Raw genomic sequence first — 27,416 nt, forward strand, 5'->3', positions numbered from 1 at the left:
AATAGGGCAATTCCCCTGTCGGTCTTACATAAGTTGTTCCTGCCTGATCCTAGATCCCCGAATATTGAAGGAGCATTAAAAACATCTCTTAATTCACTGAGGCCCCTTTACAAAGTGATGTCCGGGAGGGAGAAAGGTTTATCACCCACTTTGGAATGGGTGTGTCACTACACTTTCCAGCTTGTGAGGCAGGTTAGGTGTCCAGTGATCTCAGATAAGTTCAATGCCTTCCCCGGGACCTCACAAACTCCAGTGGAGGCCAGGACTGGGTATAATTGCAGCAATAAATGCCAGGATCACAGGCCTCAGAATTCCTCTGAGCTCTGAGAAAGGGCCAATCCATATTTGTGACACTGGCCTTAACTTGCAGTGTAGTGCCCCAAGATTAATGGTGTAGTCCATGCAAAGGAACCTCAGAGGAAGAACCCAACATTTCAATGCTCACATTAAAAAAAAGGCTTTAAAATAGCACCGCATCATGTTGTTAACATGCCACAAAACACAATAATTACCTCACTTGGAGTCACTGTTACATGATAAAGACTGCATAAATTGGAATTCTTTTTTGTCTCTTCTGATTTTTTTTTAACCATTAACACATTCCTCCACCTACCAGTGTATTCTGATGCTGGTCGCTAACACTGGAGATTAGTGTAATATGGAGTGTCACCAGCTGCTTTTCGTGTGTGAGCGGGTTATTCAAACATCATCCCACTGAAATATATATTGATTTTCAATGTTGTGCAATCTTCCCCCAATCGCTTAGTCCTCAACTTTTATAAACATCCTTTTTGCCAATATCACAAACTAAATAACGCAAAAATACTCTATTCTTGGTATCACCGTCTGGAATTTTACGCCCCCTGTGGGAGCGGGCTGGAGGTGGCGTTGGGGAGGTGGGGGTGGCCGTAAAATTGAGTGGGAGGCTGGGGGGGGGGGTGGGGGAGGTGGGCGTAAAATTGAGTGGGAGGCTGGGGGGGTGGTGAGGGGAGGTGGGCGTAAAATTGAGTGGGAGGCTGGGGGGTGGAGGGGTGCTGTTCCTGTTGTTTTTCCACCCAACTGCTAACTTACTAGCAGAAGTGGAGGTGACAAATGGCCCACCTGCCCCAGACCAATTAAGGCCCTTAAGTGGCCAATTGATTGCCACTTAAGGGCCTCCTCCTGGCACCATTGGTATATTACTACCGGCGGGCGGTGGCTCAGCACCTCAGGAGACCACCAGTAAAACCTAGCAGCCTCTTTGCAGGCTGAGGAGGAGCCTCCTGATTGGGGCCCCCCCCCCCTCATGGCATAAGCTTCCCCCACTGGATCACATTTCCACCCCCACCCCCACCCCCACCCTCAACTAACACCCCCACCCCTGCCTTGCTGGGGCTCATCCAATTGTCTCAGACGAGGCCCCACACACTTACCTTAATTCCAGGGCCTCCTCCATTGGTGCTCTTTTCGCTGGGTGCAGTCCCAGCAGTGGCCACCGCACCCAGTGGCGCTGCTGGGACTGTGAGTTGCCGACCTGCTGATAGGCTGGCAGCTCTTAGAGGCAGGACTTCCTGCCTCAGACGGATGTAAGTCCAGCCCGAGGCCAATTACGGGCCTGGGCCATGTAAAATCACGATGTGGCTTCCAGGCCTGGCAGAAGCGGGCTCGCCCCCGACTTTTGGCCAGTGGGCGGGGCCTCCACCAATTCCAGCCACCAATTCTGAAAGTCTTCTTATTCAGGAAATAAAAACCACAGTATAATTTTTTTGTCAAGCTGAAACTTTCCATAATGTGTGGAGAATATATAAAAGGTATGACTCCTAATATCCTAGAATCTCAGTGTAAGGGCTAGCTAACTCAGCCCGGGGGGCAGTGGTGAGATTCCTTATTTTGGCTGAATTTATGCTAAAAGTACAGGGTGGAAATCAATACTAAAAGTACAGCAACAATAATTTATCTTTATAAAGCACCTTTAACATAGTAAAACACTGAGAAATTTAAGGGGATATTAGGGTAGATGAATAAAAGCTTGGTAAAAGAGGTTGGTTTTCAGGGCCACTTAAAAGAGGAAAATGAGATAAAGCGACAGAGAGATATAGGGAGGGAATTCTAGAGCTTAGGGCCCAGGCAACTGAAGGCACTGCCGCCAATGATGGAGCAATTAAAATTGGGGATGCTCAAGAGGTCAGAATTGGAGGCGCGCAGATATCTTGGAAGTTGTGGGGCTGGAGGAGATTACCAACGTAAGGAAGGGTGAGACCATGGAGAGATTTGAAAACAAGGATAAACATTTTAAAATTGAGGCGTTGAGAGCCAATGTAGGTTGGGTCAGTGAGCATAGGGGTGATAGGTAAATGTGACTTGGTGTGAGTAAGGACATAGGCAGCAGAGTTTGGATGACCTCAGGTTTACAGAAGCGGAACTTAAAACTAACAGTGCGGTGTGGAACTTTAAACTAAAAATATAGGCGGGACATGACACAAAGTGCACAGTAGACATTATAGTAAAAAAAGTCAGTTGAAAGTTTATACTAAAATCACAAGTAGGAACTTTATACCGAAAGGATGACCAGCTGAAGTCACAAGTATCAAGTAAGATGTGAAAATGAACTACAATGTTTGTGAAAACAGAGCCATTTGTGTTATATGACAATGCTGCCACCTACTGGCTTTTAGATTTATTACATGCAGCTTTACTGCTCTTGGACTTCCAAATAACAATTGTTCAAACAAATGTACCTGATAGATCCTTTTTAGTCTCTGATGTACTTGACAATTTAAAAAATATATATTTCATTTGTGTACTGACAAGTATTAATGACATAAATAGTCAATCATTCAGCATTAGACACCAGTCCATACAAAACTAACACTAGAAACACTAGTGATCTAAGTTTAGCAAAAAGATTATCTGTTATTCTAATATTCCATTACATGAGTAATACCAATAAGAACAACCAGAATCAAGAAACAGATATAACTTTTCAAGCTTTCAAAAGTATAGTCAAATGGCCTAGAGTCCTGTTAAGAAAAGGTATTCTGAGGAGTTAACTTACATGCGTGGACACACTGAAAAAGATATGGTGACTTGGAAGTTTATGGAATGGTGGATTAGATGGGATCCTACCTAGGTAAGTCCGAAATTATCCTGTTGAGAGGGAATAGCGTCTTGACCAATACTTAACCAACATCATGATAAACAGATTGTCTGCTCATTATCACATTGCTGTTTGTGCAATCTTGCGGTACACAAATTGGTTACAGCATTTCTCTACAACAGCGGCTACACTTCAAAAGTACTCCGATGGTTGTGAAGTGCTTTGGGACATCCTGCTTTTGGGAAAGGCGCTATATAAATACAAATCTATTTTTTCCTTTATCTGTTGAGGTAGCTTCAAAGAGAAATAAAAGTTAGAATGAAAGAGATGCTTGGAAAATGGGAAATCTTTGCAATAGTTGGAGATATGGCATAGTTCAAACAGGCTAGTTCACAATTTAATTTATAGACCACTTAGGCTTATTAATTTTACAAATCGGATCCTGCTTCCAAGACCATTTGAAAATGAAATTCAAGAAATTGGTTTTGGACAGAAAGCTAGATCATTTGTTGAAAGATGAAAATAAAAATACTGCAGATGCGAGAAATACGAAACAAAAAAGGAAAAGGGTGGAAATACTGAGCAGGTCAGGAAGCATTTGCGAAGAGAGGGTTAACACTCAGCAGTGCTGTCAAGCGGCACTTACTCACCAATAACCTGCTCACCGATGCTCAGATTGGGTTCTGTCAGGGGCACTCAGCTCCAGACCTCATTACAACCTTGGTCCAAACATGGACAAAGGAGCTGAATTCCAGAGGTGAGGTGAGAGTGACTGCCCTTGACATCAAGGCAGCATTTGACTGAATTGGCATCAAATAGCCCTAGCACAACTGAAGTCAATGAGAATCAGGGAGAAAACTCTCTGCTGGTTGGAATCATACCAAGCACAAAGGAAGATGGTTGTGGTTGTTGGAAGCCAATCATCTCAGCCCCAGGACATCACTGCAGGAATTCCTCAGGGTAGTGTCCTAGTCCCAAACATCTTAGCTGCTTCATCAATGACCTTCCCTCCGTCATAAGGTCAGAAGTGGAGATGTTTGCTGATGATTGCACAATTTTCAGTTCCATTCACATCTCCTCAGATACCAAAGTCCGTCCCTGTATGCAACAAGACCTGGATAACATTCAAACTTGTGCTGATAAGTAGAAAGTAACATTCGCACCAAAGTGCTAGGCAATAACCATCTCCAACAAGACGGAATCTAACCATCTCCCCTTGAACTTCAACTGTCATGACCATCGCTGAATTGCCCATCATCAGCATTCTGGGGGACACAAGAGCAGGTCAGAGGCTGGGAATTCTGCAAAGAGTAATTCACTTCCTGACTCCCCAAAGTCTGTCCACCATCTATAAGGTTCAAGTCATGAGTGCAACGGAATACTCTCCACTTGCCTTGAGGAGTGCAACTCCAACAACACTAAGATGTGCATTACCATCCAGGACAAAGCAGCCCGCTTGATTGATACTCATCCACCACCTTAAACATTCACTCCCTCCACCACCGACGCACAGTGGCAGCAGTGTATACCATATACAAGATGCACTGCAGCAACTTGTCAAGCCTCCTTCAACAACACCTCCCTAACCCGTAACCTCTATGACCTCGAAGGACAGGGGCAGCAGATGCATGGGAACACCACCACCTGCAAATTCCTCTCCAAGTCACACACCATCCTGACTTGGAACTATATCGCTGTTCCTTCACTGTCGCTGGGTGAAAATTCTGGAACTCCCTTCCTAACAGCACTGTGGATGTACCTACGCTACATGGACTGCAGCGGTTCAAGAAGGCAGCTCACCACCAACTTCTCAAGGGCAATTAGGGACGGGCAATAAATGCTGGCATTGCCATCGACGCCCACATTTCATGAATGAATAAAAAAAAGGTTGATGGCCTATCATCAGAATCCTTTTTGTGGGAAAGGTCATCCACCTGAAATGTTACCCTGTCTTCCTCTCTCTGCTGTTGCTACCTGACTTGAGTGTTTACAGCATTTTCTATTGTTGAAAAATCAAAGGCCTCTTTTGAGCTTAGAGAGAGCGGCTGGAAAGAATTAAAGCACCACAGGGAAAGGAATTTCAAGGAAGAGGTTAAGAATAAGTACTGGAGGAAAACTGGCATGCAAATTCACAGAATGTACGTCTGTGCTACAATAGAGCTAATTACAGCAAATTATTGTGTGAGACACATAGCTGGCTGAAATGGGAAGGCTTGATGGCACAAGATAAATGCTTGAGGGAATTGTCTGGCAATTGCATCTGTTTGGAAAGGATGTGCTAAAATCTGAATATTGTTCCAGGGAGACAGTTACTACATTAGATTTATTTTGAAGGCTATTGCCTTCAAACAGAAAGAGTTTCTCTCTGCTTTCACTGGCTAGGTTGTCAGGGAACTAGAATAGCCCAGAAGGGTGAAAGAGTAAGGGTCCTCCCAGTTACCATTACCATTGAACGAATAACTTGATTGATACATGGTCATTTAACACATGGATGCCCAAAGTATGGCCCGGGAACCACTGTGGTTTATAAACCCTACTAATCCAGCCTATGCAGCTCAGGAAACTCAAGTTCTTTTGCACTTTTATCTCTTATCTGTTGCTATATCCTCCATCAATTTCATTCTTGTTACTGTTGAATGATCTGTTATCACCTGCAACTTGTGATATATGGAAATTGGCACAAACATTGAGTTAAAATTTAGATATGGCTCCATAAGGAGCCTGAACAGCTTACAGAGATCGTACCCCTGAGATCACACTGCCCTTCCACAAATCCTAATAATAACCTGCTCCGAACGATAGCGGGGTCCTGCTTTAAATAGTCAGGGCAGGCTCTGATGATGCCATCGACACCCAACTACAATCTTAAATTCAGGCCGGCGCTGGGTTGTTGCTTTTCTGCCCGGCCAAATGTGACAGGAAGCAGAAGAGGCCCAGAAAGGTAGGTTTCTTTTAGTTTTCTTTGTGTGGTGGAGGAGCAGAACTGCACCTCCAAACCCCACAAGGAAATCTTTATTCTTGCTCTACTCTAGGCTTCTCGAAAAATCCCTCTCAGCCACTTAGCTTAGCAACCAGCGAGCATTCCGTCATGTCCCTGGGCCTCCTACTGCCCGAAATCTCACTGCTGCCGACTGGCCGGCCAGTGTTTCCTACCAGATTTGGGCAGGAGAGTGAGAGAAAGCATCGAGGTGAGGCCCGGGAGTTAAGATCTCATACAGGGGAGGGCTGGATGATGTCCCATCCACCTCAACTCCTGGTCCCACCAATCCCCATCCTTCATTACAACAGTCCCCTTTTGCCAAACACAAATCAATTTAGTCGTGCATTGATGCAGACTGCACAGTCAAATGTATGAACAAAACTGCTGTGTACCCAACCTAGTGAAGCAGTTTGACATCCTCTCCAGAAGGTGGTATAACCCGACTTCAGCTTAAAAGCAGGCAGAGGGAAGCAAATTCTTAAAAGCTGGCAGGCAGTCCATTTGATTACCAAAGAGCCTCATGCATTTCAGTTTTAATCTTTAATGCTAGTAGGCAGCCCGCAGGTCAGTCAGTTCTATGTTAACATTCATTGGAAGGTCTATGCCCGACACATATGCAGCAATCCATTTTGCTTGCCCAGGCAGTGATGTGAAGCCAGCAGTATTTGCCTGTATCAAGTTCATTGTTCCCAGTAGGTGCTGGTCTCATCCCAGAGAGAGAGGTGGAGTGTGCAAAAGAGGAAATACAATTTGAGAAAAAAAATACCAATAATAAAGACTGCATTCAGTATTTTAGATGGCCATTAAAGCCAGGAAGAATTATGTGATAAATTTCAAGAAAGTTTTTTTTTTAAATCTGAAGTGATTTCCGTGAGCACATTTTGATGATATCCAGCTATACAGAGCCCTGGTTGGACCACACCTGGAGTACTGTGTTCAGTTCTGGGCACCACACCTTAGGAAGGATATATTGGCCTTGGAGGGAGTGCAACGTAAATTTACCAGAATGATACCTGGACTCCAAGGTGATGAGGTGAGATTATACTAACTTTGTATGTATTCCTAGAATTTAGAGGTGATTCGATTGAAGTTTTCAAGCTATTAAGGGGAACTGATAGTTTCCCTCTATTGATCATATTGGGGAGTCTAGGACTAGGGGACATAGACTTGGCTTTAATTTTTAGGCTTTCGTGAGTGAAATTAAGCAACATTTGTGTACACAAAGGGTGGAAGACGTTTGGAACTCTCTTCCGCAAAAGGCATTTGATGCTAGGTCAATTGTTAATTTTAAATCTGAGATTGATAGATGTTTGTTAACCAAGGGTATTAATGGAGTTAGGCCACAGATCAGCCATGAACTCATTGAATGGTGGAACAAGCCCGAGGGACTAAATGGCTGACTCCTTTTTCTATGGTATGGCAGGGTGAATGTTAAGCAAAAATTTAAACTTTTTGACCAAAAAGTATTAAAGAAATACTTTTGTAAGACCACTGCCTTTGAATATATTTTCTGAAATGAATGTGATTGTTCAAATTAAGGGTCTCTTCCCACCACCACTGGCGTCCTCCCAGTGGGCTCGGCTGGGGGCCATCCTATTCGGGCACTCTTTGGCCCATGGAGAGGCCGCCCGGTAGCAATGGCCACCCTCACGGCAACTGCATTGCTTGCTCTCACCAACCACCCCCCTCCCTCTCTGAGTCCTGCCTGGCCGGTGCTCCCAGATCCCACTTACCTGGTTGTGAGGGTGCTGTCCTTGCATTGCGTCCTCTTCTTCCAGGTGCAGTCCCAGCAGTGGACACCGCTCCTGGTGGTTCTCCTGAGGCTGCTGAGCTGCTGGTCTTCCAATGGCCAGCAGCTCCTGGGAGCAGGCAGCCATTCTCAATAGGTGTGTCCGCCTGGGCAGCAGCCGATTAATTGGTCCCCACCGACAAGGTCCAGGTCCTGCAGATGGCCGAAGTGGGGTCATGCCCACTTTCAGGCCCATCGGCGGGACTCCTGCCATGATGACTAAATCCAGCCCAACATGTCTGCTATTACTTTTAACACATCAGTAAGTCCACAGCAGAGAATACTTTTGTGTAAATGTCTTGTTCCTCGTGGTGGGGAATGTTTGTGCTCTGGTATTTTCAGTGTTAGCAGCAAATATCCTCTGCTCAGATAAAACAGAACCTAGTAAAAAGTACAATACTCTCAACTCTGTCCAACCCAAACACTTGTTACAACAACTGAAGTATCGTAAAGGAAAAGATAACGGGGTAGAAGTTATGTGGAGTTCTGACATTTGTTGATGGTTGGATTTGATCTTTGTTGAACATTAATGGCCAGGAATTCAATGGCATTGCCGTAGTTTCTCCGGCATGAAACAAACGCCTAAACTGGCTTAGCATGTGTTCATTATGCACCAGGAGTGTGCTGCACATTATATTGGTACAAGCTGAAAAAGAGGCATCGAGGGCACACAACTGCAAAGAGCGTTAGCTCCTTTGCATAGGCTAATAAGGGGCCTAACTCCTGTTTGATGTCTGACGCGTTCAGGTGCGTTCAGGAAATCGTGGTCTACATGTGGCCTAACCAGACACCAATGGAGGTCGCCACCAAAACATATCAGTTTATATTTAAAAAAATACTTACCTGAATGTGAATCCAGAAGATGGAGGAGTGTTCTTTGCTGGCAAGCTACCTGAGGACTCCCAGCAGGTGTCTGCAACCTTGTGGTCCCATATAAATATACCCGTTCCAGCACAGGGAATACTCCAAGTGTTGACATAAACTAACTTCTGCATTAATGTGTTTTTCTTCATTACTCAAACTCTCTGACCCTTTCATTTGACCTTTTAATTTTCTTGATTTGCTTTTGAAGTTTATTTTGTTTATACCCTGGCTGGCCTTCCACATGCTGCAATCCTTAAACTTAAGATCATCCAAACCCTGCTGTCTCTGTCCTTACTCACATCAAGTCTCATTCACCCTAAATGTGCTGAGCTGTGACAATGTCACATGAGCTTTAGGATTGTGGTTGAAGCTGAAAATGGCTTCAGAATCAGACCGTGAGTGACACTGGAATGCAGAGCCTCTTCATTATCGCTTGTAACCCAAGAGCTAAATCGTCTCTCTGTTACTGTGAGCTAGGGTTCTCCCTGTTGCTGCTATTATTCTTTTCCATGTATTTTGTTAATTAATTTCTTCTGACCCATTACCTCCGAATTAATATATCCCTATCTCTTTATCCCTTTCTCTACTGGCTTCAGTTCTGATTTTCTGTATTGCGTGAAATTGTGCTGTGTGATTTCAGCATGAAAACACACTGCATTTAAAATGAAATTCATTGCTCTCCATTTTAATGGAGAAGTTAAAAGAGTTATATTCAAGCCATTAAGATAGCAGACAAAGAGTTTTCAGACGAACATGTTAAATATTTATGCACTAAAAGCAAAAAGCATGATTTCACTGCGTATGCGGTTTTCTTAGATACTTAGTTTCTGCAGTTTATTTTCTAAGTTGAGATGTTTAAAGATTGTCCCTCTTTACTACCCTCTATACCACACCGAGGCTTCTCTATATCTAGCCCTGCAAGTCTTTATCTTAGTTCAAATCCCTCCCATTTCCCCTCATACTCCTCTCATGCTATCTGTTTATCCTGTGCACCACAAACAAGAAAAGATACTTGCATTTATATAGCACCTTTCATGACTCTGGGATGTCCCAGAGCACTATACAGCCAATGAAGAACTTTTGCAATGAAGTGATTGTTGTGATGTAGGAAATGCAGCAGCCAATTTTCATACAGTAAACTCCCACAAATAACAATGTGATAATGACCAGGTAATCAATATTTGAGATGTTGATTGAGGGGTAAATATTGGCCAGGACACTGCGGATAGCTCTTCTACTCTTCTTTGCACAAGTGCCACGGGATCTTTTACACTCACTTGAGAGGGGAGGCAGGCCTTCGATTTCACATCTCACCAAAAGGTGGCACCACCAACAGTGCAGCACTCCCTCAGTACTGCACTGGAGTGCCAGCCTTGATTGTTGTGCTCAAGCCCTAGAGTGGGACTTGACCCCACAACCTTCTGACTCAGAGGCAAGACTGCTACTAACTGAGTCACAGCTGAGAGAATCTGGTTCCTGCCAGGTCCTAGTATTTGCTATTTCAATAATAAAGCTACAGCACATTTAATATCTGAAAATTCATATATACCCATAAAGAGTGTATTTTTATTCCAATAAAGCTTGCTGTCCCTGGCACATGGTTCTGATACAAAGGATGTGACATTTAAGGTTTTTTGAGGTGACATTGCTTGGTTCTCAGTTGCTGCAAATAGACTGAGGTCAAGCTGAAAGGCAGTTACAATATACAGATCATACCTGTACCAATCATAACAGGACTCCTGGGACCAACATGGCCAGTAAGTTAAATATAGAAGATAGGTTCTATTTATAAAGCACTCATGACACTGACCATAATTCACTCTTGACATTGTGGCTTGTGACTTAGCATCAGGACAGACACGGGGAAATAAATCATATTCAATGGGTCTTAGTAACAGATTTAGTTGATAATATGTTAAAAGCATAATTTAGTGAATATTTAGAAAATGTTAATTGAATTAGGAAGCAAAAAGGTAGCTTTAATAGTGCATTATATTCATAAGTGGTTTGGTTCCATTTGCATCAAAGTGGATCTATCACAACAACAACTTGCATTTATATAGGACCTTTAAAGTAATAAAAAGTCCCAAGGTGCTTCACAGGAGCATTATAAGGCAAAATTTGACATCAAGCCACATAAGGAGATATTAGGGCAAATGACTAAAAGCTTGGTCAAAGAGGTAGGTTTTAAGGAGCGACTTAAAGAAAAAATGCGAGGTAGAGAGGGCGAGAGGTTTGAATACAGGAGATTAGGGTCTCAGCAGCTGAAGGCACAGCCACCAATGGTGCAGCAATTAAAACTGGGAATACCCAAAAGGTCAGAATTGGAGGAGCGCAGTTATCTGAGGGTTGTATAGCTGGAGGAGATTACAGAGATAAGGAGGGGCAAGGCCATGGAGAGATTTGAAAACAAGGATGAGAATTTTAAAATTGAAGCGTTGTTTAACTGTGAGCCAACGTAGATCAGTGAGCATGGGGATGGTAGGTGGTAGGTGATCACCCAGAACCATGGTCAGCCTCCCGACCTTGCCATTCTGTGAGACCTCTAAGCTTCAACAATCTTTCCTTTCACCCTTAACCTAGCACAACACTGCTGCTTTTGTTGACCAGTTCAACACCTCCATTGGCTTTGTCTTTGAACTTTTCATCCTTACCAAGTCACACACTGTCTTCTATCCTCAGTGCCTCCCCTGGTTCAGTTCCTGCCTCCACATTCCTCAGTCTGAAGGCTGGAGACTTGACTGTACCGGATACCTGATTGACTTGGACACCAATATTTTTGGGCTGAAAATCTCAAGCAATACTTTCCTCCCTCTCCAAGCCAAATCCTTTTATTACTCCAGGATCATCTTGAAGGGTAAGCCTGATCCCAAACTCTCATGCTTCAGACAACAACACTAGTCCAATACCCCCAGCCATAGTCTTGACTGCATATCAGTCTGTAACTCCCTCTTCTTTTGCACAGTACTTTCAAGGCTTATCTCCTCTGTAAGATCTACCTTTTATTGTCCTGATCCCCTCCTTTGTCAATTCCTGATCATTCAACTACCTTTTCTCAGCTTATGATTTCTAAATTGTTCATGGTACCATCACCATTGTCTTCCGCTTCTAAACTGTTGTCATCACCCTTTCTGCTGAAAGACAACACCCCCACCCCACCATCCTCCCCAACTAATGTCTTATTTATATTTGTTCTATCCTTCAACACATCACATCATCTATCTCTGCCAACAGACAGATCTAGGAGTTTACCCTGATGGAGAGAACTAAAGTCAGGTATCATCAGGGAATGATCTCCTGCTGATGTGAATGTGACAAGAGGTGTCTTGCAAATGAGGAAAAGTATGATGTGACTACTGTGGAGGTTAATAGTTAATGTGTAGGGATGGGAGGAAAAGCCACTTCTGGAACTGTTTTCTGAGACTGCCTGTCTGACATATAACCATGGATGAGCCAGAACATTCTTCAATTATATATTCAGAATATTTAAAACATCTTATTTTGCTCCTTCCAAAGATCCACCCTTACCCCACTCTATTTGGCTCAGGGCTGTGTCAAAAGCTTAATGCTACCCATCACCAAGTCTGTTATGACCAGGTGAGAAAGGGATCTAGGGTTCCCTCTCAGCCTTCACCTGGTCTTACCATAAAAGGGTTTAATTTTAAACACATTGTTTTTAGCTCCCCCTTAGTGAATCCTTGTATACTGCTTTCCAATTATAAGGCAAAGAAACCAGCACAAACAGGTTTTCTTAGGTTTAAAGAAGAAAGGTTGAAATTTCTTAAACTTAAACTTAAACTCTAATTTGGTTAACGCCTGTGGATACACGACGCGTCCACGCTAGCATGCATACATGATACACACATGCAGATAGAGACAGAACAGAGCAGAAGAAATAAAGGGGAAAAGTTTAAGGCAATCTCTGAAGAGGGTTTTTGTTACAGATCTTCGAGCTCACTGTAGAGTCCTTGATTGGAGGGAGATCTTGCTTTTCGTTGGGATCCAGTATTCTTCTTAAACCTTGTTCGCTGCAGGAGACTTTTCTCTCTTGGGGTTCATATGTCTTCAATGGATTTGGAGTTCTGTGAGAAAGAGATGGGAGCAGACAGGAGAGACTGTGGCGAGCCAGCAGCAGAGGTCTTTTCAGTCCAGGAGTTCAAATTGTTTGTACAATTGAGAAAAAAACAGGTTGCCAAGCAGGCCAGTCACATGATCAGCTGGTGTGACCACATCTTTTTGTGGATTCTCTGGTCTTGGCCGACCCTGGAATGTCTCTTCTTATACACAATATCTGGTGCTCAAAGTCCATTGTGGGTTAAATTGGAGCAGGGAATAGCCCCTTTGTCCTTCCAAACACTGGTTGTTGGTATGCAAAAAATGTTGTTCCAACCAAGGGCCTGGTGATTTTTTTTTTAACAAGTCCTTTCTTCACTTCAGCAACAGTTTTCAAACCAATGTTCATATGAAAAAATTAATATACCTCATTCTTGGCAAGTGGGGGTCTAGCATGACACTAAGATTACTTCCTTCCACATCCACAACAGCACCAGCACTGTTAACTCATTCATATCACTGCTAAAATACTCATCTGTGCTTTCATTTTCACCAGATTCTTCCTGTTCAGTCCCCTTCTCTTGAGCATTCTGGACTTCACCCTGCCTGTCTAAAAACTTTGGCACCCACATCTTGTCCTACTCACCCATCACTCCTATCTTCACTCAACTCCATTCCCTATCCCCTGCTGCACTGAATTCAAAATCCTCAACCTAATTTGCAAATCCCTCACCCCACCATACTTCTGCAATCTCCCCCAGCCCTTTGTTCCAACCTATGCCCTTTGATCCTAAAACTGTGGCCTCTTATGTATCCATTTTTTGCCTTTCCACCATTAGTGACAGAGCCTTTAGCTCTGGTGGCAAAACCCTTTGAAAGTCCCTTTGCGAAACCCTCAGGCTTTCTCTCCATTTATAAACTGAAGTGGTTTTCTTGACAAAGAGTCTTGAGATTGTGAACATTTCCACTATTGCTCTGCATACATTTAAAATCCACCAGTCATATAGATGGAGAGAGCTTTCTCCTAGACTCAAGAGTTGGAATCATATTAAGGTAATGTAAACAAGTCACTACTGACTGCCAATCAATACTATAGCTACTGATTAGAGGTTCGAACAAGACTAGTTTTTATTTTCTAAAACAAATTCTTGCATTTATACAGTGTTTTCATGACTACAAGAGGTTCCAAAGCATTTTATAGCCAAAGAAGTATTTTTGAATTGTATTCACTATTGTAATATAGGAAATATGGCAGCCAATTTGCACACAGCAAGCCCCCACAAACAGGAATGTGATAATAACCAAATAATCTGTTTTTATGATGTTGATTGAAGGATTTAGATGTAGGTGAGCACTTTGGTGATAGTGATCACAATTCGGTTAGGTTTACCTTAGCAATGGGCAGGGACAGGTATATACCACAGGGCAAAAATTATAGCTGGGGGAAAGGAAATTATGATGCGATTAGGCAAGATTTAGGATGCGTAGGATGGGGAAGGAAACTGCAGGGGATGGGAACAATCGAAATGTGGAGCTTATTCAAGGAGCAGCTACTGCGTGTCCTTGATAAGTATGTACCTGTGAGGCAGGGAGGAAGTTGTCGAGCGAGGGAGCCGTGGTTTACTAAAAAAGTTGAAGCGCTTGTCAAGAGGAAGAAGAAGGCTTATGTTAGGATGAGACGTGTAGGCTCAGTTAGGGCGCTTGAGAGTTACAAGCTAGCCAGGAAGGATCTAAAGGGAGAGCTAAGAAGAGCAAGGAGAGGACACGAGAAGTCATTGGCGGATAGGATCAGGGAAAACCCTAAGGCTTTCTATAGGTATATCAGGAATAAAAGAATGACTAGAGTTAGATTAGGGCCAATCAAGGATAGTAGTGGGAAGTTGTGTGTGGAATCAGAGGAGATAGGGGAAGCGTTAAATGAATATTTTTCGTCAGTATTTACAGTAGAGAAAGAAAATGTTGTCGAGGAGAATACTGAGATTCAGGCTACTAGGCTAGATGGGATTGAGGTTCACAAGGAGGAGGTGTTATCAATTTTGGGAAGTGTGAAAATAGGTAAGTCCCCTGGGCCAGATGGGATTTATCCTAGGATTCTCTGGGAAGCTAGGGAGGAGATTGCAAAGCCTTTGTCCTTGATCTTTATGTCGTCATTGTCGACAGGAATAGTGCCGGAAGACTGGAGGATAGCAAATGTTGTCCCCTTGTTCAAGAAGGGGAGTAGAGACAGCCCTGGTAATTATAGACCTGTGAGCCTTACTTCGGTTGTGGGTAAAATGTTGGAAAAGGTTATAAGAGACAGGATTTATAATCATCTTGAAAAGAATAAGTTCATTAGCGATAGTCAGCACGGTTTTGTGACGGGTAGGTCATGCCTCACAAACCTGATTGAGTTTTTTGAGAAGGTGACCAAACAGGTGGATGAGGGTAAAGCAGTGGATGTGGTGTATATGGATTTCAGTAAGGCGTTTGATAAGGTTCCCCACGGTAGGCTATTGCAGAAAATACGGAAGTATGGGGTTGAAGGTGATTTAGAGCTTTGGATCAGAAATTGGCTAGCTGAAAGAAGACAGAGGGTGGTGGTTGATGGCAAATGTTCATCCTGGAGTTTAGTTACTAGTGGTGTACCGCAAGGATCTGTTTTGGGGCCACTGCTGTTTGTCATTTTTATAAATGACCTGTAAGAGGGTGTAGAAGGGTGGGTTAGTAAATTTGCGGATGACACTAAGGTCGGTGGAGTTGTGGATAGTGCCGAAGGATGTTGTAGGGTACAGAGGGAGATAGATAGGCTGCAGAGCTGGGCTGAGAGATGGCAAATGGAGTTTAATGCGGAAAAGTGTGAGGTGATTCACTTTGGAAGGAGTAACAGGAATGCAGAGTACTGGGCTAATGGGAAGATTCTTGGTAGTGTAGATGAACAGAGAGATCTTGGTGTCCAGGTACATAAATCCCTGAAGGTTGCTACCCAGGTTAATAGGGCTGTTAAGAAGGCATATGGTGTGTTAGCTTTTATTAGTAGGGGGATCGAGTTTCGGAGCCACGAGGTCATGCTGCAGCTGTACAAAACTCTGGTGAGACCGCACCTGGAGTATTGCGTGCAATTCTGGTCACCGCATTAGAGGAAGGATGTGGAAGCTTTGGAAAGGGTGCAGAGGAGATTTACTAGGATGTTGCCTAGTATGGAGGGAAGGTCTTACGAGGAAAGGCTGAGGGACTTGAGGTTGTTTTCGTTGGAGAGAAGGAGGAGGAGAGGTGACTTAATAGAGACATATAAGATAATCAGAGGGTTAGATAGGGTGGATAGTGAGAGTCTTTTTCCTCGGATGGTGATGGCAAACACGAGGGGACATAGCTTTAAGTTGAGGGGTGATAGATATAGGACAGATGTCAGAGGTAGTTTCTTTACTCAGAGAGTAGTAGGGGCGTGGAACACCCTGCCTGCAGCAGTAGTAGACTCGCCAACTTTAAGGGCATTTAAGTGGTCATTGGATCGACATATGGATGAAAATGGAATAGTGTAGGTCAGATGGTTTCACAGGTCGGCGCAACATCGAGGGCCGAAGGGCCTGTACTGCGCTGTAATGTTCTAATTCTAATTCTAATAAATATTGGCCAGGACACAGAGGATAACTCCCCTGCTCTTCTTTGAAACATTGCCATGGAATCTTGTACATTCACCTGAGGGGCAGGCGGAGCCTCAGCTTAACGTCTTATCTGAAAGACAGCACCTCTGACAGTGCAGCATTCCCTCAGTACTGCACTGACCATAAACTAAGGAATGTTATTTGGGTTGATACTTTTCCTTAAATTGCCCCAATTACACTTCATTAAAAAGTGTTACAGGAATTTTTGTCAGGTGAAAGTTAAAACATTTGTATTACTGAAGGAAGTGTTTATAAAGGTGCAAGGAAGACATCTAGTGGTAACAAATGGGTAGGGCACCAGTTTTTTTCAGAGACAAAGAAAATCGGTCTGTCTCTAATTCCTGGATAGGCAAATATCTCTACCTTTGTATTGACAAAGCAAATATTACCATTCTTTTGTTAATTGCAGTGCTATAGAAGCAGTTAATATTTAATTTGTAGTGGTGGATTAAATCTTAAATCATCATTTCAAAATATAATCTGATAAACCCTAGTTGCAAACACCTAAGGCAATTATTTAACAAAGGCAAGGGCTAAATCGGATTTTATCTCATTCAATTAATCTTATTTACCCTTGTTTGTACTGCAGTAATTGAAAATAGGTCTAGGCATGAAAAGTGTATGGGAATAAACCTTATCGAAGCTTATTTTAAATTACTTTCACCATATATACACCAACATATAGAGGGTGATGAAAAAATGAATCTTAGAGCATTCATACTAAGATTCAATCATGGTTTCAAATTTTGAAATTAATTATTTTTATCCTATTTAATATGTTTCAATAAAGCTTATACGTTTAAGATTATTTGTAATTTGCATTAGTCTACTGCAATATATTAGCTTTCAATACTATTCTGAAAAATAAATTGACATACTCAGAAAAAATTACCCTTGGTACACATTGTTTATACGTTGACTTTCTCTTCCACATTGAGAATAGACAGAATCCCACCAGTGCTGTGAACACATTAGAAAACACTGAGTAATTACCTCATGGTGTAGAGCAGAGTGCCATCCTCTTCCAGCCGAAGCAGTTTGTTAGGCGTGGTCATGTTGTGAGCTATCGATTTCTTGCCATTATGAAAGAAAGTGTCAGGAGTCCAGATCTTACTCGCCAGCATGTTATTCAGAGACAGTCGCTGCATTGGCCCTTTAAACTTCAGGCGCTCGTCCTTCCAACTCTGGCGGAAGAATACATCGATTGTATACTCCTGTTAGGGAATAGAAAAAAATTGATATGGTGACGGTTGGAAATGTGAGATCCAGCCCTGCAGAAGCACTTTTGACAACTTACCATTTCAGTGTCCGAAACTGGGCCAAAGCTTGTAACGTAGATATCAGTTTTAACTTCGGTGATTCTTTCTGCAAAACATCAAACCATTAACGTTTATCCACCTATCCCACTCTCGCACCCTCTCTCCCTTTAGCTATTGGTCTTATATAGGTATTAATATGTTCATAATTCCTGCAGAATCATACAGCATAGAAGGAGGCCATTCAACCCATCGTGACTGTTCCCGCTCTTTGAAAGAGCTATCCAGTTAGTCCCACCCTCCTGCTCTTTCTCAATAGCCCTGGAGATTTCTCATTTTCAAGTATTTATCCAATTCTTTTTTGAAAATTCCTATTGAATCTAATTCCATCGCCCTTTCAGGCTGTGCATTCCAGACCATAAGAATCAGCTGTTTTAAAAATAAACCTGAGCTCCCCCATCCCGTTTTTTTTTTGTCATATTTACCTCGTGGACGCCCAAGTTTGTTTCCATTTCGTCTTTTCACGAAAACTTCCCTAATATGCCCGGCCAATGAACCAGCCCCATGCACCCGTGCGGCAACATTCACCTGATCAGATTTGAGGAAGGTGAGTCTGGGCCCGCAGTTTGTGCAGCAGTGACGGGTCACTGAACTTACCTCCAAGCCCTGGGCGCAGTCTGTTATCATATCCGTCCAGTAGCCCGTCCAATATCCGAGTAAAGATGGTGATATTGTCATTGGTGTGTTGTTTCAGCGCTGGCGAAACGGTCTGTGGAAAACTGCGAAGCATTTTTACATGCAAAGATGAAAAAGTTTTCCTTAAGTTGTTTTCTATTAACTTGATAAAGTCTTGGCTTTTTAGTGGTGTGGTGGATGAATACAATGCCATGACTCATTCCCAATGTGCTTGCTAATCCAGAAATGTATTGAACTAACTTCTTAGGGGACCGATTTTTCGCGTTCAGAGCTGGACGTGAGAGGGGTGAAGGCACATTACCGTAATTTATCGATTCAGCGTTCCCCCAAGTTACTCCCACGTCGAAGCAGAAAGTCACAATTTGCAATAGTAGACCTGCCGCATTCCAACAGCAATTCTAGTTTAGACAATTGTCTAAAAATGTAACACAAAGGTGTAAAGTCTCGTAAAAATATCAAATCTAGATAAGTAAGCCACTAATTATCTTTAAGTCTTTTAGACGGAATAAAATCAGAAAGATATTAAGCGCTAACTGTTGAGTAAGCAGCGCACATGGTACTGAATATCTCCCTGTGGCGAGCTTGACAGCTGATCGTTGTATGTAATGAATGGTTACGTTAATGGGAAAGAGATTCGGCTCTAATTGAAAGAATCTAAACAACAGCTGAGTTCAGGTAGTCCAGGGGCAATGATGCTGGACTGGAACATCCTCTCCTGCATTCATCATCCATTCCCTGTCCTACACAGCACAGCACGTTCAAGCCGGGGACCTAACATCCAGAACTAGCTTGAGTCATGTTTACACGGCGCCGCGGGTGTTGCTTCATCTCACATCCTTTGATTCAGATCGATCGTTACCAGCCTCGAATCCCACTCCATAAAGTTAACAGCCGCCGGGAACTCATTGAAACTTACCTCGGGTGCCAGGTTAGACTTGAAATAAGGAGCAACGACAGCGTGCTAAATCTGTACAACTTCCCAACGTCCATTTCCACAGCACATTGGCTCAAAAATCCCAATCCCGACCAAGGCTTGTTAGCTGCCCCTGGATCCGACAGAGAGGCAGGGCTCAATCAATCTGAGATTAACAAACGCAATGAATAATGTGATCATTATTACAGGCACTGACCCAGCAGAATGTATTACCTCGATTTAGTTCATTTGCTCCAAGGGGCGGGGGGGAATATAATTTAAAGTCATCATGCGGCGCCTCGTGCAGAAATCCCTTGAGTCAGATTACAGCAAAAATACCGCCCATGTTAAGGCAGTTTTTTTTTTGTTTCAATTTATCTGGTCTTTTGGGTCATTGGTGGGTGTAGCAGGAGTTGGACCAACATAGAGCCTGGAAATACAATCGATCAATGTGCCCAGGCAGGTAGCGCTGTTTATTCAGAACCAGCAGTCATACATAAAACAGATTGTTAGAAAACCAAGCCATAGACCCTTCTTTTGTTCAATGTCTGCAACGAGAATATAATTCAGGTCATTAATATCGTAAAACCTCGCTTTAATTATGTCCCCCAAGTCCTACCGTTGCAAATATATTTTATACACTTCTATCGTAATATCTAAATGCACATAACATTAAAAGGCATGGTATCAAATGAAAGTCCGGCCCTTTTCCAGCAGTCAAGCAGACCAAAACCTTCCAATGTGCTCCAACTTTAAATACCTTCAGAGAGGAGACAATCACTTTGCGCTGTCCTTTCAGCACCAGTTAAAGAAGCGCCCAGTTCAGGCTGCAGCGGGAGCTGTGCTCCCCAATCTGCACCCTGTGCTTCCGTTTTAATGGCCAAGCGGCAGGTTTAGTGTTCCACCAGTCTGCTTCATCGTGGCTCTGGGAGAAAGGCAGCCGGAGCGGGCTGAGGGGAGGCGGCTGTTGCTGCTGCTGCTGCCCCCGCCGCCGCCTCGCCGGCTCCGCTCTCCTGCCTGGGGCTGGCCGCTGGGCGAAGGAGGAGCGCGCCTGCGCTCCAGCCACCTCCAGGCGCTTGCACACCCTCCGGGGTCTCTCATCCAGCTCACCAATGGGGAGCGCTTCTCTTTGGAGCGTTCACGGCAGGGAGATACAGCAATTCAAGTCGCAACGTAGAAGAGGAAAGGACCGATGCGGTGGACTGAGGGTGCGACAGCTATTTAACAGGCTTTCATTATAATGCAACGAAGGAATACCAACAGTAGACAGAAGGAGGGCCAAATTGCTTTGCACAGCACCAATGATGCCCTGTGAAGTCCACGAGTGGTAGCGGGGAGTGTGGCTGGGGGACTATAGACACCTTTCTCTTAGTGTGATCTGTTGGACTGGAATTCATAGATTATAGACTGGACAAAACTGGATCGTTTTGTTAGAACTGCACAAGATGTGACCTTAATATTGGAAACAAGTCCACTGCAGGAGTAGATTCAGTAGATTGGAGTTTAGGACGATTCGAGCCCGGATATGACCACAGAAGGCTTGACTGGTACATCGAAAATTAATGGACTCGATTAAACCTTAGTTGATTTAATGTACATATATCCAGCTACACTGATGCACTAGAAAGGGCTCTAAAAAAACTATTCAGGAGAAACTAGACCCGTCACACTATAAGAGGCTAGACTCTGGGACTGCATATGGAGACTAGATTATACGATGGCAGGGAAAGACTGCAGGAAACTTGATTCCGCGAGTTGTGCACAATATTATTAAGAGTTGTAAACAGTAGGTTTGGAGCCTGCAGATGTGTAATAGCTAAATCGACAATTAGCGACGTCTTGTGTTCTTGAGTGTAACACTGTACATTGGGGAAGCTGTCTTATAAAATAATTTGGGGACGTTTAGAATGACACACATTAGGACTAGATTCTGTAGGTTTCTGTATGGTGAGATTCAACTCTTTAAGATTGTGCACAGCGAGAGTATGTGGGACGACAGTTCAAGATTGTTTAAGTTTGTGAAAGGTGGGACTGGACTGTCGGACTGTATATGACCGGATTCTCTATTATGCTGTATCTGGTGATTTTGAACGTTAAGGACGCCGCTATGAAGCTGTCAGACTGTGTGGACCTGTTTTGGGTTGTAAGGAAAACAGTGTAGAGATCGTAATATCCACTCACGGAATGATACTCCCACAGCAGTGAAAATCTTAAGGAGAGGGGAAAATTATTTCAACTATTGGCCTGGGAGAAGAATGTTATTTTGTTTGCAAAGATGAAATGACTCAATGTGAGTGGATTTAGGTTTGTGTGCACCAAGGGTGTGCTATCTGAAGACCGATGAATGTAAAATGGAGTCACCAGGTAACAAGTGGATAGAATTGGATAGTAAGTAAAGGAAATCATTAATACGAAGAACGAATCAGAACGAAGTGAACAGAACCAACAAAACTTTTTGAGTTGATAGAGAAATAATCAAAGAGCTAACTAACTAATGGAGATTGAACTAAAGGAAACTGGTGAATGTAAAGTGCACCAAGAGTTTACAGCAATAGATCCCGCTATAGAATGATGTAGAATCTAGTTTCCATGATCATATAAATTCAAACTGGATGGTCCTTATTATGGAATTTATCGGTTCTGCATTCTGCCCTTTCTCCATAACAAAGACCTCAGTCAATTCGCCCTTTATCTTTTGTCTATTATGGGCTTGGACCAAAATTGCTTTCATGCTCATCCAATTTCCTTTCAAATTCTGCGCATATTATTGTTCTGGTTGTTAGTTAGCGCTTTGATTATTTCTCTATCAACTCAAAAAGTTTTGTTGGTTCTGTTCACTTCGTTCTGATTCATTCTTCGTATTAATGATCGCCTTTAATTACTATCCAACTCTACCCACTTGTTACCTGGTGACTCCATTTTACATTCATCAGCCTCCTTCACATAGCACACGCTGGGTGCACAAAAACCTAAATCCACTCACATTGAGTCACTTCATCTTTTTCATTGCTAATATTGCCTTTGGGAACACAGTTCTATGAGTATCAGGATTCTTTTTGCATTCTGGCCACATGTGAATCTAAGCAAATGAATTTTAGAAAAGCATTCTAGTATGTGGGCATAGCCTATGTGCCCAACGTCCACACACACGCATAGTTTTCAGAATAGGTCAGGGGACAGTGATCAAAAAGCTTTGCCTACTTCTCCTTCCCTAGCCAGGGATGCCGAGGCCAGTTGAGTGCCTCAATGCCGTATCAGATAAGATGCTCAAGAACCAAACCTGAAATAGAAAATGTTGGAAACACCCAGCAGGTCAGTTAATACTGTAAAGAGAACAAAGTAAGTAACATCAGTTCTTATGATGGGTTCACATCCTGAAATGTTAACTTATCTGTTCTCTCCACCAATGACGACTGGCTTGCTGAATGTTTCCAGCATAATTTGTTTTTTGTCTCCCTTATATGCTGCTATTATGGACTAAGTCATTATGGAAGCTTAACTATTCAATCTTTTACCTCCTCCATGTCTTTAGGAGAGGTAATGAAAATTACAGGACCGATTGTAATTCATTCAAAACCCACCCATTTGGAAAGAGTTAAAATCCCGCCCTATGTTTATTTAAGGTCTTCAAATACATAATTTTATGTCAACAATTCAACTATCTTTTCTGGTTCCATTGTCCACCGTTCTCCATCTGGCATTCTTGCCCATTATCACCTCTAGTCACAACTCACCCATAACACTGCCTCCTAGAAGTTTAGCTCCTCTTTCAGGTCAACATTTCTTTCCTCTCAACAAATCTCTTCATAAAGTTCAAGTCCATCTAAAGCTGAACAACTGCTTTTACATTTGGGGGCAGTCATGAAACATGTCTCATAATCACAGACCTGATACAAGCAACTCAGATGTTGTAACACAAAAAATAAGAACAGGAGTAGGCCATTTGGTCCCTCCAGCCAGCTTTTTTTTTTAGAGAATCCTCTTACTTTCAGCCTCCAATGCCTGTCTCCACTGTGATCTTTAGTTTTCTTTCCCCAATATATCTGTAGCACTATGAACATTTTACTCTGAACTTTGCTCCTCAGACTCCAAATGGGTGGACAAATACAAACCTATTGTATCTACACTGCATGGAAATCAAAACTCGTCCCACTACCTCGGACTCTAATCATTCGTTCCCAGGAACTCAAAGCACTGGAACTCGTTGCCTCCCTTAGTCTTACCTTTGACCGACTAGCTACAGGCTATCCTGTCAATATAAGATCTGGGCTTCACCTGCCATTGCTTTTGATTTGTCTTCTCCTGTTTATTCTTTTGAACCTCAGTGATATGCTGCAACTTGGGCCTTGGAATTTCGCGTAGCTTTTTTGGGGAACTATGCTTGGACACAATGGGATATAGTTCTACTTTGCTAGTTCTAGTTAGATATAGTTCTTAGGGCTAATAGGATCAAGGGATACGGGGAGAAAGCGGGAACAGGTTACTGAGTTTGGATGATCAGCCATGATCGTATTGAATGGCGGATCAGGCTCGAAAGGCCGAATGGCCTACTCCTGATCCTATGTTTCTATGTTTGCCTGGCATTTTCCTGGATTTGTTGGAAGTGGAATTTGATAGTGGCAGGTTCTAAACTGGTTGATAATTTTATAAGATGATGCGAAAGTCTCTTGGACTCTATTGGACTGGGTCTACTACTACTTTAGATGGTGGGACTTAAATCTCTAGGCCTGGCCACAGTGTGTTGCATTCTCCAGGATGGTTAGAAAGCCGCGGAGGTTGCACGTTGGAGCCATCCTGACTAAACACACGAGGCTGGGTTCTAGGAATTTGTACTGCGGGAATTTTCTATGGGGTAGCTCTGTTGCTTCATTGCAGCGTAAAGAACTGACTTTGGAAAGTGGAATGTTCAGCGAATTTTAGTATAGTAATTAGTGTCAAGAACACATTGGATATTCTTTCTGAATAGAATTCACGGCAAGGATGTTAGTTTGTCAAAATTAATACTCTAGTTTTAACCAAACGTTTGGACAAAGATCGAACAGTGTCAGCGATGTTCCGAAGCATTTGCTATGTTGTATCACTTATGTCAGATGTCTCCTGGGGCTGTTAGCATACCTGGATTTTAAGCCAATCTTCCTAACAGCCCTGAATTTGTCTTCAACTGTTTCCCTTCATGTTCCAGTTAAAAACAGACCCAGAAATCAGTTGTTATTGTGGCTTACCTTTGCAATATTAACTTTTATGCCAAATTGCAAATTGTAATAACGCATCAATCCGAGCTATCATTTTTATATTTCAATAACTAACAAGAACTGTTACTGTTGCATTTGGTTTCATATAGATATCTGAACATTGTGTGAAAATCATAACCAGAGCTATTTACATTATAGATATGTCTGAAGGATTTTTAGCCTGCATTAAGATCTTGAAATTCTAACCTACAGTTAAAAACGTCGATGTAATTATTTGACCACTTCGGATTTTGGTCGACTTCGTTATGGGGTGACCGAGCAACGATTACTGTCTCGTTAATGGGCAACATTCCAAGACCCCAAAGTAGTTGTACTTCCTGATGTTGATCATTCCTATCGGGGTTCCCATTGCACGCACGATTGTCAAAAACATGTAATTCATAGGAAAGATTTCCCTTTTCATCACGACACATTTTTAAGAGTTTTTTTAAAAAGTTCTGTTTGCTCCTATTTCCATCAGAGGGAGCGCTAAGTCTCTGTATTAGAATTGCGAGAAACGTCTGCTTCAGAGCAGAAAAATATATTAACAGTTTGAGGCTTGACTTGAAATAGGTGATGCTTAACAGCAAAATGCTGGGTAACAGCAGCGACTCTACTTAATTCTGCATTATTGCTTGGTGATGGCAACAGCGCTCATTCCGGACAATTACAATCATTAACATTATGAAAGACGTCCCAAGGTACTTTTTATTTTTAATGGTCATATCGAAGACGTTCTCCATGTAGCTGCATAAACCAAAACGGTTAATGAAAACATATTCTTCTTGACATCCCGCTGAAAAGATTGTTTATCGACCTTTCTGCTTCCAGCAGCAACTTTTTAATGAGGCAAACTTCGCTGATTTTACTTGGTAAAACAAATTATTTCTTGCATATGAAATACATTGAACGTTAATATGTTGACGGTGTACACTGACCTATATAATGGGAATCTGCAAATTATAGATGGTCATACAAAATGTGATGTCTGTAGGTAATTACAATGCAGTAATCCTTTCACTATGTATGTCAGTGGGTGCCCTTTCTGACTGTCCATTTCTGATTATAAGTGAGTCAGGCCCAGAGATTCAAAGAGAGTGCTAACCACCGCCCCCTCACCCCCCACCCGCCCCAACACACCCCCTGCATCAGTGAGGTTCATGTTTATCTCCGAGGTTTACCAATTGCAAATCATTCATGGCTTGCCATAGTCTTCATTTTCCAACTGTCATGTCTAACGTCATTGCGAAAATTGCAGTCCATTGATGGTTACCATCTTTGCCTTGGGCAAGATACTGATTTGGCCAAATTGCTGGCCTGTAACAAGAGATGGAGTAGCTGATGGGTTTTGTATGATTGTGCCAAGATACTCAGCTGCAGTCAGGATTTTGCTGACTTAATACATTTTTGCAGTTTTTTATGCAGGTTGCTTTCCTGAGTTCGGTGTCATGAGATTACATGCCTCTTTAAAATTGACTTCAGCAGTGAAACCTAAACTCTGTGCCTACCTTCCTCAATTCTGTAGGTAGGGATGAGGTTCAGCTATCCACCTGTCCTTTGGTCTCACTTGGTTTGCATTAACCAGGACACATGTTTGCAACTGCTCTGCATGTTTTCACCACGGCTCAGAGCCAAAAGAACAGATACAGTGCTTAAAAATACAAAAGCAGGTGAAGCCTTGAACCAAACTGTCTATGGCCACCGTGGCTGAAAAGAAATGACCTCCACAATGGTTCCCCTGTGCTAGTGAGGCCACTAAATAATTGACGTTTGCTTGGTTGCTTGAATGTCTCGTACTTGTGATCAGACAAGCAAAATGATAGATCATCTGGCATTGCTTCCAGAAATCATTCCCTTAGCATTCACTGACATTGTACCTGATAATCATGCATATTCTCCCCATCTAACCACAGATTCCAAGTATTTTCTAGCTCTATCATATCTGTAAGTTTTATGTAGAAATTCCCTAACTTCATAAATTTTTGCCTGTATATTTCAGGAATTAAGTCACAAGTCAGTAAGAATAAAATGCTTCACAATTTCATAATTTGAACTGTCCATTACATTCACACATGGAAATTCTATTTGCACTTAACTGCAAAATAATGTTATAAGTTATTCTACCCAATTCCTTCGATCCACTTATAGCAGTTTGGTAGTATTTCAATATCTCACAAAAATCTATCTGTGTCATCTCCCAGTCTAAAATCAAGTATCAGACTGGATTGAACAATATTGTCTTGTACAAAATTGTGAGGTCAATCAACGAGAGATTCACTTACCTGATTCACTGACAATATGCTTTTTTTCTATAATTTCAGGAGCAGTGTAGTGGACCGATTCATTTTCAACTCATTCTTTCCTCTTTCCCTTCTTCCTCAAATTTATAGAGAGCCTCTATTTGTTGTTGCTGTTGATCTTGTCCCTGTGCCTTGAATCACCCAGCTTGAGTTTGCAATGTTCCTTCTCAATCTGTGGTTTTAACACATTTAAGGAACATATGCTTGTTTTTTATCCTCTGCAGCCAAAAGTGGTAGTTTTAGTCTTTTGTCTTAAGTTTTCAGAGGCCCTGCACCTTTGTTAAAAATATTGCAATTTGTTACTGTTCAATTTCTGTAACAGCCCCGACAACCAATTCTATCTGTAGCACCTGTGGAAGAGTCTGTCACTCTAGAATTGGCCTTTATAGCCACTCCAGGCGCTGCTTCACAAACCACTGACCATCTCCAGGCGCTTACCCATTGTCTCTCGAGACAAGGAAGCCAAAGAAGAAGAAGAATTTCCTTTAAATTTAAAACATTAGATTAGCCTTTAGGTTTGAATGATAATCAATGGCACTAAACCATTGTTAAATGTTTCTGTTTCTACATCAGTTGTTTGCCTGGATTCAGTGTGACTACCACTCCCTAAATTTAAC

General features: G+C 42.5%; 2 protein-coding genes across 4 annotated transcripts in view; one reads left to right on the forward strand and one right to left on the reverse strand.

Moving 5' to 3' along the window:
• Positions 1-19,345, reverse strand: part of gabra5 (gamma-aminobutyric acid type A receptor subunit alpha5) — an 86,276-nt gene extending 66,931 nt beyond the window's left edge. Inside the window, exons 1-4 of the mRNA XM_068033279.1 lie at positions 19,272-19,345; positions 18,317-18,438; positions 17,701-17,768; positions 17,397-17,617 (exon numbers count right to left, since the gene is read on the reverse strand). Of these exons, the coding sequence (XP_067889380.1) occupies positions 17,397-17,617; positions 17,701-17,768; positions 18,317-18,438; positions 19,272-19,345 (485 nt within the window). The remainder of the gene's footprint in view (positions 1-17,396; positions 17,618-17,700; positions 17,769-18,316; positions 18,439-19,271) is intronic.
• Positions 1-27,416, forward strand: part of gabrb3 (gamma-aminobutyric acid type A receptor subunit beta3) — a 568,810-nt gene that overhangs the window by 141,829 nt on the left and 399,565 nt on the right. The gene's annotated exons all lie outside the window — the stretch shown is intronic.

This window comes from Heterodontus francisci, chromosome 6, assembly GCF_036365525.1.
Source record: "Heterodontus francisci isolate sHetFra1 chromosome 6, sHetFra1.hap1, whole genome shotgun sequence".
NCBI lineage: Eukaryota > Metazoa > Chordata > Chondrichthyes > Heterodontiformes > Heterodontidae > Heterodontus > Heterodontus francisci.